We start from the raw sequence: 11,807 nt of genomic DNA on the forward strand, positions 1-11,807 counted from the left end.
TAGAGTGGGTAATCATCATCATTTGGAGTGGGTACCCCACAATTCTGCTATCAGGTGTGTATCTCAATCGCAAATCCCTTCCTCTTCTGCAATGCTATTTTGCTGGAAACGAAACAATCTTGCATACAGATCACAGACTTTTCCAGCTCCTGAACCCTCAGTTAAACCATTGAGAAAATCCTCTTCTTCAAATATGAATCCACATTATATTGTCGTAGAGGAAGAACTTTGATTGAACATTTTAAAAGCCATGGACGGAGACGGCCGACCTACAGAGCACAAAATCCATCCATCTTACCAATGAAAAATGCTTGGATCTACTACCGCGACAAATTTGCTGGAATTTGATGGATTTTGGAATGCAAAATAAAATTTGATGATTTTTGGAATCCTCTTCTTCATTATTTCATAGTCTGAGATTGACGGTGAGCTCCTACTTGAAGATGCCCCTGAAGCATGGGCAGATTGCATAGGCCCTGTCATCGGCAGGGCTTGTGAGTTTGCAACCCAACTCGGCGGCGTTCCAGAGACAGGTATTTGAAAAAGAAGAAATGGGAAACGCTTTCCTCGGTGCTGGAAGTCCTTGAATTGCAAAACAACCCTAGGACCTGCAGGTAGGAAAAGAAACAGAGAATTACCATATTCCATGCATCTCAAATTAAATTTGAATCTTATATAGGACCTTTTCCTTCATTATTCATCTTTGCCATTTCTTTCACGATTGAGATATGACTGAGTGAATGAGAAATTTGCAGTGCTGAAACAAGAAAAATGGGTCAACCATAGAGTTGGTAATCATCATCATTTGGAGTGGGTACCCCACAATTCTGCTATCAGGTGTGTATCTCAATCGCAAATCCCTTCCTCTTCTGCAATGCTATTTTGCTAGAAACGAAACAATCTTGCATACAGATCACAGACTTTTCCAGCTCCTGAACCCTCAGTTCAAACTTTAACAGCATGTCCATCTGCAATGCAAAGCTTATTTGTAGGAGTTCCACCTTGTGATTTAATACAAGAAGTCTACCAACAATAAAGCAGTTGGATTTCTCAGCAGACCACCAGTCCAGGTTCTTGGCGTTTTAGGTGTTCAATATGCTACTTATGATTTCTTGAAAGTGCACTACCTAGTTTATCCAGATTGAAGGCGTTGCTATAATTAAGGGTTGATTTCTACCAAATAAGCAACATGTCCTTCTATGTAGACCATGGTGGTAGTTATGTAGGCTGTACATGTTTTCATAAATGAAGAATATACTTCATTTTTGTAGCATAGATGGTTGCAAGTCTATCATAATCGGTAAGTTCACATCATATAGCAACCATGGCACTCACTACAGCAGTGTAGAAATGAGCAACAACACGAGTTCATTTTGACAAATCAACTGATCTTTCATCGAGATACATGGCATATGTGCGTACAAATGCGGAATAGTCCCAAGCATTTGAGTGTGAATCATCTCTAAAATCAGACAGATTGAGCAGGCGTGCACCACGCCTCATTCCCTGAAGAACTTCCCGCTCAAAACTTGGATCACCGTCCTGAAATAGCCTATGAATGAGCATCAGCGCCTTCATTGCCACTATCCAATTGTGTGTTTTGTTGATCCTCTTGGATAGACTGTGGACACAAGCACTAACATAACCCCTGGAATAAGAGGTGAGGTGCAAAATTTCATACACATATTTTTCATCTATAGGTACTTCATCATGACTTGTTGCCTTTACAATGGCAACATCTAGATCCGGCGCATTGTTGCTTGCAACCTTTGCTATACTAATACTCGTCTGGTCCTTCACAGCACCGAGAGCTTTCCTTAGCTTACTTGGAGCCATTCGCAAATCTCAAAAAGCACAATTAACCTTAACAAAGGTTTGATCTCAAAAAAGGCAATTCAAGCTCTGAAAAAACCAAATTTCTACCAACGGGACCTAATCTCCCTACTGCACTTTTCACGGTCTAAATTCCCCAAATAATGACAAAATGTATGGCTAATGGCAAACTTGCCGATTTCACTGCCCTGGAACACCACCAGCCAAATCTCTCCACGAGAAGCGATGCCGGGGACCTCAAAGACGCGGATTAAACCCTGTTATAAAAGTAGCCGACGTCAAATGCCACAAATTACCGGCGAATATCCTCCACAGCTGGGGTTTCAGCTCAATTAGGTATATCAATTGCAAAATTTCAAAAAAATCCAAACCTACGTAACCCAAATAACAGCTAAATTAGAGAAGATATCCAAAACATATGAGAAAGATGACAATATCCTCGCTTGAAATTAAAGCAAACAAAATCTCTGCAAGATTTTAAAAATGCAACAAAATCCATTATCAAAAAGCAGAGCACGGATCTCCAATAAAAAAGATAAAATTTCACTAAATAATCCTATACATCGCACATCTATAAATACAAGAGTACAACTTCCATCTTGAAATGAAGATCGAATCGCCGGATCTAAGATTTGAGCAAAATTTTCCTCCAAAACATAAATCAGGCCACCTGACTTTCAAAAACTTTACAGAATCTCTCAAAAATACCTGGACAGCGGCCGATATAAATGGATCCTTTGACGCCGGTTCGAATCCTCCTCTCGCCAATCTCCAGCAAAGCTATAAACCATTGAGAAAATCCTCTTCTTCAAATATGAATCCACATTATATTGTCGTAGAGGAAGAACTTTGATTGAACATTTTAAAAGCCATGGACGGAGACGGCCGACCTACAGAGCACAAAATCCATCCATCTTACCAATGAAAAATGCTTGGATCCACTACCGCGAAAAATTTGCTGGAAATTGATGGATTTTGGAATGCAAAATAAAATTTGATGATTTTTGGAATCCTCTTCTGCATTATTTCATAGTGTGAGATTGACGGTGAGCTCCTACTTGAAGATGCCCCTGAAGCATGGGCATATTGCATAGGCCCTGTCATCGGCAGGGCTTGTGAGTTTGCAACCCAACTCGGCGGTGTTCCAGAGACAGGTATTTGAAAAAGAAGAAATGGGAAGTGCTTTCCTCGGTGCTGGAAGTCCTTGAATTGCAGAACAACCCCAGGACCTGCAGGCAGGAAAGGAAACAGAGAATTACCAGATTAAAGAAAACAAGAAAACAAAAGAATGTTCAGATACCTAATGTGTAAATCGCTACAAGACGGCTAACCCATCAACAAAAATTAAGCTTACTTGCACCCTGTGAAACTGGATTCTGGATGGTATTCGGTAGCAGTAGTTGGCAGTAGCAGTGGATAGGCAAGACGCATAGACCGGTTCACTGCAACGTCGTGGCCAAGAGGCAATAACTGCCACCCAAGAGGCAATCCTAGCTGAGTTAGGGTTTTGCAGAGCGTTTTCACAGAGCATGGCATCGAACACCCTAGATGAGTTAGGGTTTTGCAGAGCTTTTTCACAGAGCTTGGCATCGAACAACTGAGTTATTTCTGTTAATGAAAAGGCTTAGGGTTAGATGCACCCAGCGGAGCCACCGAACCGAGAACCGAGTTGTTACAGGTAATGAACAGTCTCAGGGTTAGATGCACCTAGTGGAGCCACTAAACCGATTTAATTGCCTTGATAGCATCTAACAGTGGAAAAACATTTAATCGTCTAACAACGCATCTAATGGTCAAGATTATGACAGAAAGGCAATTGGGGAGGTTGATTTCAGAGGGGAACGCCTTACGGCGTAAAAATAAATAAATAATAACCACCATACAATAAATCAATAATAGTTCACTACATTTGTCATAATTCCCGGTAAAATATCACATTATTCTTATAAAATAAAATAAACATGTAAATTAATAATTAAATACTTTTAAACAAATATCGATCGCATTTAATTTATTGATAATCATTATCATTAAATACGGCTTCCTCATTGCATTTATAATTTCCATCTACTATAAATCTGGCCATGAACTTTTGATTCGTTGATAACTTTAATTTGGAATGAAAATTGGACTGTTAGCATTAATACTCGCCATGAATTTTTTAGGAAAATCCTATTTCCACCACTATAGGATCATTAATGCGCTCTTACATGCGCGGGAGATAGACTTTTATAACACGCGTAGGGGTAACGCGCCGTTTTTATTTTTATTATCTAGTTATAAACGTCTATCTCCCGCGCATGTAAGAACACATTAATGATCCTATAATGGTGGAAATAGGATTTTCCAATTTTTTATTCGTTGATAACGTTAATTTGTAATGAAAATTGGACTGTTAGCACTAATATTGTGTGGTGGGAGGACCGAAACCCGAGTGGGACTATTCACATTAACATTGGTTTGCGAATAAGGGTTTAATTGTTATCATTGACATTAAACACCAATGTATATTTTCAATGGGTAGGTTTAGTTACCAGGTAGTTTTCCCATCCATGGAATTTGAAATGGGGATAAGTTCAAGTACGGTATATAAATTGCATTTCAAAATTTATAAAAGTTATGGTTGGGGCTCATCCTGAATAGTTTTGAGGCCTTTCCTCTTTCATTTATATATATATAATTGATTGACAAACGGACAAACACTTTTGAGACATGAGGCGTTGTTTTGATCCCTAACAGAAACAACAGAACGAACAATATGCCAGCATCTTTATTTTTCCCGAAAAAGGTGAACATCATGGGTTTGTCGGAGCCATGACGGTACAAAGAACAAACTACAAAGTTCTGTGGAGCCATGACTGTACAAAGAACAAACTATAAATCTTGCAATAGCGGTTTTTTAATAAAAAGAATACTTCGGATTGCTTTATTGAAATACTCAGTGTGAAGGAGAGGATTTCTCATTCCACACGTATGAAAACTATGCCCATTTGCCAGAACCATACGCCAATTTCCTGTCTCCTTATCCGTTTCTAGAACTGTGAAACGCACATTTGCATAATATTAGCGAAAAATTTCAATGTCACAGACGAAATGAGATTTCTATTTCATATTAGGCAATTATCTATTTATTTAAATGAGCAGTGGGTTTCGAAGTGATAAGGACATATTTTAATTGGTAGAACTTGCCTGTTTAGCAGGCATGGGATTTGTTTTTGTCACAACTCTTTTATCCAGGATTGGAGTGTTTACAGCATGATGGTGATGACGATGTCCTGCACACAATGTATTAAATAAATGTATTAGAAATGAAGAAACCCATATTGCAAATCATTTGATTAAGATATTGATAATACCTCAAACCAAATCCCTACCCTTTGTGAGCGGTGTTTGCAACAGAAAGAAGCACGATCCAATGACAAAGTAACAGAGCAGCAGCACTAAACCCTTCATGTAGTTTGAAGTTCCATCCTGTACAAAAATCAATTACATGATACAAATAAAAGCAGAGTGGACATGTATTTAAATGCTATAACAAAAAATAAACATACAGCTATCTTAACCTTTGGATTCTTTACAAATCAGGGGGTTATGATGAATCTAATGAGTCTAGATTTGTCTATTATCACCTACGACAAATGATGAATGAAATAAGTTTCTGGATATCATAACATTGCAATAGGGGGCCAGAGTCCAAAGTTCAAGCCTGTAAGATACATGCTGTTATTAGTACAGTGGCAAATAGAGCAACAGTCTCCAGGATATGAAAATCCAAGTCCATGGGTTTTCCCATAATCCATGCATCTCAAATTAAATTTGAATCTTATATAGGACCTTTTCCTTCATTATTCATCTTTGCCATTTCTTTCACGATTGAGATATGACTGAGTGAATGAGAAATTTGCAGTGCTGAAACAAGAAAAATGGGTCAACCATAGAGTGGGTAATCATCATCATTTGGAGTGGGTACCCCACAATTCTGCTATCAGGTGTGTATCTCAATCGCAAATCCCTTCCTCTTCTGCAATGCTATTTTGCTGGAAACGAAACAATCTTGCATACAGATCACAGACTTTTCCAGCTCCTGAACCCTCAGTTCAAACGTTAACAGCAAGTCCATCTGCAGTGCAAAGCTTATTTGTAGGAGTTCCACCTTGTGATTTAATACAAGAAGTCTACCAACAATAAAGCAGTTGGATTACTCGGCAGACCACCAGTCCAGGTTCTTGGCGTTTTAGGTGTTCAATATGCTACTTATGATTTCTTGAAAGTGCACTACCTAATTTATCCAGATTGAACGCGTTGCTATAATTAAGGGTTGATTTCTTCCAAATAAGCAGCTTGTCCTTCTATGTAGACCATGGTGGTAGTTATCTAGGCTGTACATGTTTTCAGAAATGAAGAATATACTTCATTTTTGCAGCATAGATGGTTGCAAGTCTATCATAATCGGTAAGTTCACATCATATAGCAACCATGGCACTCACTACAGCAGTGTAGAAATGAGCAACAACACGAGTTCATTTTGACAAATCAACTGATCTTTCATCGAGATACAGGGCATATGTGCGTACAAATGCGGAATAGTCCCAAGCATTTGAGTGTGAATCATCTCTAAAATCAGACAGATTGAGCAGGCGTGCACCACGCCTCATTCCCTGAAGAACTTCCCGCTCAAAACTTGGATCACCGTCTTGAAATAGCCTATGAATGAGCATCAGCGCCTTCATTGCCACTATCCAATTGTGTGTTTTGCTGATCCTCTTGGACAGACTGTGGACACAAGCACTAACATAACCCCTGGAATAAGAGGTGAGGTGCAAAATTTCATACACATATTTTTCATCTATAGGTACTTCATCATGACTTGTTGCCTTTACAATGGCAACATCCAGATCCGGCGCATTGTTGCTTGCAACCTTTGCTATACTAATACTCGTCTGGTCCTTCACAGCACCGAGAGCTTTCCTTACCTTACTTGGAGCCATTCGCAAATCTCAAAAAACACAATTAACCTTAACAAAGGTTTGATCTCAAAAAAGGCAATTCAAGCTCTGAAAAAACCAAATTTCTACCAACGGGACCTAATCTCCCTACTGCACTTTTCACGGTCTAAATTCCCCAAATAATGACAAAATGTATGGCTAACGGCAAACTTGCCGATTTCACCGCCCTGGAACACCACCAGCCAAATCTCTCCACGAGAAGCGATGCCGGGGACCTCAAAGACACGGATTAAACCCTGTTATAAAAGCAGCCGACGTCAAAGGCCACAAATTACCGGCGAATATCCTACACAGCTGGGGTTTCAGCTCAATTAGGTATATCAATTGCAAAATTTCAAAAAAATCCAAACCTAGGTAACCCAAATAACAGCTAAATCAGAGAAGATATCCAAAACATATGAGAAAGATGACAATATCCTCGCTTGAAATTAAAGCAAACAAAATCTCTGCAAGATTTTAAAAATGCAACAAAATCCATTATCAAAAAGCAGAACACGGATCTCCAATAAAAAGATAAAATTTCACTAAATAATCCTATACATCGCACATCTATAAATACAAGAGTACAGCTTCCATCTCGAAAATGAAGATCGAATCGCCGGATCTAAGATTTGAGCAAAATTTTCCTCCAAAACATAAATCAGGCCACCTGACTTTCAAAAACTTTACAGAATCTCTCAAAAGTACCTGGACAGCGGCCGATATAAATGGATCCTTTGACGCCGGTTCTAATCCTCCTCTCGCCACTCTCCAGCAAAGCTATAAACCATTGAGAAAATCCTCTTCTTCAAATATGAATCCACATTATATTGTCGTAGAGGAAGAACTTTGATTGAACATTTTAAAAGCCATGGACGGAGACGGCCGACCTACAGAGCACAAAATCCATCCATCTTACCAATGAAAAATGGTTGGATCCACTATCGCGACAAATTTGCTCGAAACCCAGTGGAGCCACTGAATCGATTTAATTGACTTGATAGCATCTAACGGTGGAAAAACATTTAATCGTCTAACAAAGCATCTAATGGTCAAGATTATGACTCAAGATTATGACAGAAAGGCAATTGGGGAGGTTGAGTTGAGAGAGAAACGCCTTACGACCTAAATATCGTTGAAATTTCCATTAATGTAGAATTGATTTCCATTAATGTAGAATTGATTTCTTCAAGTAATAGAGAATTTGCATCAGTCCACAAGGGGAAACACGTTCTCATGAGGCAGAAACCCCAGAACAAACTCAATACATCTATCAATAATAACCAACCATAACTATCCCTATTTGAGTTTATTTGAGTTATTGGAAAAAAAAAACACGAGGGGGAAAGAAAAAAGTGATAAAAGAAATGGCAATAGTCGTTATAAACTGAAAACAATAACAGGGAAACGACAAGAATATAGTCTTTGTCGATTGCCAACGACGGAGGGACTTATTCAAATGATCACACGGGTTAACGGACGGTGCATTTAACGTGGAGAGTGACCAGGAAAATGTCTGCAGCTGAGAGGATTTTAACAAATTCAGAAATTTAATTTTTGAAATTACTCTATTACTCATTATCAATTGTTACATTTTCAAATATTTATTATTTAGTGTGAAATTTTGTTGTTATTATTGGTTTAATATATAAAAGACACGCAGTTACAAATTTTAATAATAGAAGCTTCCAAAAAATTTAAATAAAACTCAATATTAATATTAATATATAAACTTAAAAATAAAACTTAATATTAATATTAATATATAAACTGTGATTTTTTACTATTTATTAAATTTTGAGTATTAAATAATTTATTATGTTTATAAACATTTAATATATCTAAATCTAAAATAAATTTATTACAATATTGTTTTATGAAAAACTACCATTTTTTAAATAGGGTTTTGCAAATGATGAATCCTCTTCCTTCCAAGCTTTTTGTTTTTATAACATTTGAATGATTCAAATCTTTTCAAGCTTTTTGTTTTTACAATATTTGAAAGAGATGCTTGTTATTATCTTGGTTTTTATAATAGAAGATAGCATAAATAGTAGTCTTTCTCATAGTAGGATTATCTCTTCTACACAACCAATAAAGCTTAATCTTGACCAATCGTTAATCTAACATTTTAGGAATGATTGACATGAGACAACAAGAAATTATACTATTGTTTATCATTTCATTCTATGTTTCTACTAATCCCATAAAAGTAATTGAAATTATGTGTTTATCATGCATGAATTATACTATTGTTTATCACTTTATTCTATGCTTCTACTAATCCCATAAAAGTCATTGAAATTATGTGTTTATCATGCATGATGATGAATGAAATTGTAATATAAATTATGTGTTTATAGAGTGATATAAGTAGAGAGTGAAAGGTCAATTTTACACAGATTTGCTATTCCACGTGTAATATGAATTATGGAGAACTATGTCCACATGTAATATGAATATCTAGACATTTCTTTATGTTGATCTTGGAAGCATGCAAATGTGAACTTTATCTGGGCATTCTTTCCTGTGTGAAGGATATGGGGACAACCATACGGAAATATTTTTCTTGCTAATAAGGGATTGAGGGTGCCCAAGGGAGGAGAAAGCTTGGTGGAATTGGTGGGACTTATTGTTTACATATTGTGCAAATTAAAATCTAATGGACTTATTTTAATAACTTTATGGAATGCCTTATTCACTTTGTTCAAGAGCACTAATTTGGGTTTTTAACATTGACTTTAGGTTTTCAAAGTCAAGCTTCATGTCAAGTACACCAATTTTTCTAATGAATTGATTTTGTTATGACTTTACAGGGTCTTCCCATGAAGTGGCAAGATGATGCAGTATGCATACTATTTTGCGAATCAAGAGAAAATATTTAGTTTCCACAAAGGCATAGCTACAATCTAATTGGATTATACCAAAGCAAATCTTGTTGGCATTAACCAAAGACATGTGAATCACTACAGTCATTAAAAAATATCATGAAGATTTGGGTTGTTAATTACATGTTTCTATCCAATGCAAAAATATGCATAATATTTTGCGAATCAAGAGAAAATATTTAGTTTCCACAAAGGCATAGCTACAATCTAATTGGATTATACCAAAGCAAATCTTGTTGGCATTAACCAAAGACATGTGAATCACTACGGTCATTAAAAAATATCATGAAGATTTGGGTTGTTAATTACATGTTTCTATCCAATGCAAAAATATGACGGCTCTATCCCATGGTTTCTATAAAAAGGAACCCAAATTATGGAAATGCCTACAACTTGTGTAAGAGCTTCAAAAATGTGAGAAGAGACCCACCATCATCAAATAAGTAGCAAGGGAGCTTCTCTACAAGATAGTTAGCTAGAAGAATAGAAAGAATAGTACTGGCAGTAACAAGAGGGGTTTCTATAGAAATAAGTAGCAAGGGAGCTTCTCTACAAGATAGTTAGCTGGAAGAATAGAAAGAATAGCATTGGCAATAATAAGAGGGGTTTCTATAGAAAGGAACCCAAATTATGGAAAAGCCTGCAACTTGTGCAAGAGCTTCAAATGTGAGAAGAGACCCACCATCATAAAATAAGTAGCAAGATAGTTAGCTGGAAGAATAGAAAGAATAGTATTGGCAGTAACAAGAGGGGTTTCTATAGAAATAAGTAGCAAGGGAGCTTCTCTACAAGATAGTTAGCTGGAAGAATAGAAATAATAGTATTGGCAGTAATAAGAGGGGTTTCTATAGAAAGGAACCCAAATTATGCAAAAGCCTGCAACTTGTGCAAGAGCTTCAAATGTGAGAAGAGACCCACCATCATAAAATAAGTAGCAAGGGAGCTTCTCTACAATATAGTTAGCTGGAAGAATAGAAAGAATAGTATTGGTAGTAACAAGAGGAGGCTCCGTGTCTAAGAATAGGTATCAGGACCTATTCTCTCATGTTCAAAATCATATCCAATCAAACTTACTAAATTTTCCAAGCATTTGTTTATGAAATTGAAACGCTTATGTATGAAGCTTCTTAGTCCATTTTGCTTATGAATGTTCTTATGAATTAATATAGATGAGAGGCTAGAAATTACTTGTAAGGGATGAGAATACTAGTAGATATTGAAACCTTCCTTCAGATTGACTATGTAGAGCTTGACTTGTCTTTGCATCTTCAAGACATTAAAAATTGTGTATGTTGTGACATTAGGATGAGAATACTAGTAGATATTGAAACCTTCCTTCAGATTGACTATGTAGAGCTTGACTTGTCTTTGCATCTTCAAGACATTAAAAATTGTGTATGCTGTGACATCTGAAATCTGAAACTTCATTGTCGAACATAAACACAATTTAGGGGTAGTGTTTGCATAATGGTTTATATTTATATCAACGTCCCATTAAAGATTCAAATAGCTCAAACCTAAAGGTGTATAAAATGAACACGTAGTAGAAAAATGAACACAATATTTCAGGGTTGGGGGTATAGTAATATATATACCAATGCTTACCTTGCAGCACTTGAAATTTTGTAGGTGAGATTTATTTTCAAAATGAACACGTAGTAGAAAAATGAACACAATATTTCAGGGTTGGGGGTATAGTAATATAGATACAAATGCTTACCTTGCAGCACTTGAAATTTTGTAAGTGAGATTTATTTTCAAAATGAACACGTAGTAGAAAAATGAACACAATATACCAATTCTTACCTTGCAGCACTTGAAATTTTGTAGGTGAGATTTATTTTCAAAAGGTGAAAGACAGGTCCCTGATTAGTCTTTATGTTAATTGTTTTCACATTTCAACCAATTTAAGAACATTTGTACATCAACTTTCACCAGAGATTTCATTATTTCTAATGTGTTAGAGTAACTCAGTTTAATGTAGGGCTATGCCTGGAGAAGCATCCATGAGATTGACACTCTCAAAAGCTACAAAGTGTTACAATATTCTACTTCCTTGTTCCCTTCATTAAAATCCAATTCATATTAGATGTGGACCAGA

General features: G+C 36.6%; 1 protein-coding gene, 1 long non-coding RNA gene and 2 pseudogenes across 3 annotated transcripts; all 4 read right to left on the minus strand.

Annotated features, from left to right (window-relative positions):
* Positions 1-1,368: 1,368 nt before the first annotated feature.
* LOC149216105 (putative clathrin assembly protein At2g25430 pseudogene) lies at positions 1,369-1,836 on the minus strand (annotated as a pseudogene).
* A 1,051-nt stretch (positions 1,837-2,887) lies between these two features.
* LOC149216106 (uncharacterized) lies at positions 2,888-3,544 on the minus strand. Its single transcript, XM_089389828.1, has 2 exons — positions 3,188-3,544; positions 2,888-3,062 (listed from the first exon to the last, which is right to left on the minus strand). Exons 1-2 carry the CDS (start codon positions 3,421-3,423, stop codon positions 2,888-2,890), a joined length of 411 nt encoding a protein of 136 aa, XP_089245954.1. The 5' UTR covers positions 3,424-3,544.
* A 1,039-nt stretch (positions 3,545-4,583) lies between these two features.
* LOC149216107 (uncharacterized) lies at positions 4,584-5,930 on the minus strand. Its single transcript, XR_016251093.1, has 3 exons — positions 5,208-5,930; positions 5,023-5,108; positions 4,584-4,871 (listed from the first exon to the last, which is right to left on the minus strand). It is a non-coding gene; the product is annotated as an uncharacterized LOC149216107 (long non-coding RNA).
* Positions 5,931-5,948: 18 nt separating this feature from the next.
* Positions 5,949-7,743, minus strand: LOC149216108 (putative clathrin assembly protein At2g25430 pseudogene; annotated as a pseudogene). The gene is made up of 2 exons (XR_016251092.1): positions 7,527-7,743; positions 5,949-7,075 (listed from the first exon to the last, which is right to left on the minus strand). The product of XR_016251092.1 is annotated as a putative clathrin assembly protein At2g25430 pseudogene (transcript).
* Positions 7,744-11,807: the final 4,064 nt, after the last annotated feature.

Source organism: Pinus tabuliformis, chromosome 1_1 (assembly GCF_031772625.1).
Source record: "Pinus tabuliformis cultivar Carrire ecotype Pingquan chromosome 1_1, CPIR1, whole genome shotgun sequence".
NCBI lineage: Eukaryota > Viridiplantae > Streptophyta > Pinopsida > Pinales > Pinaceae > Pinus > Pinus tabuliformis.

What these genes read in the sequence shown, in the direction of transcription:
- LOC149216106 (XM_089389828.1), bottom strand. Translation starts at nt 3,423, where the DNA reads ATGCCAAGCTCTGTGAAAAAGCTCTGCAAAACCCTAACTCATCTAGGG. An exon ending in TCCAGTTTCACAGGGTGCAA is followed by an intron (nt 3,063 to 3,187) that starts GTAAGCTTAATT and finishes TCCTGCCTGCAG; the next exon opens with GTCCTGGGGTTGTTCTGCAA.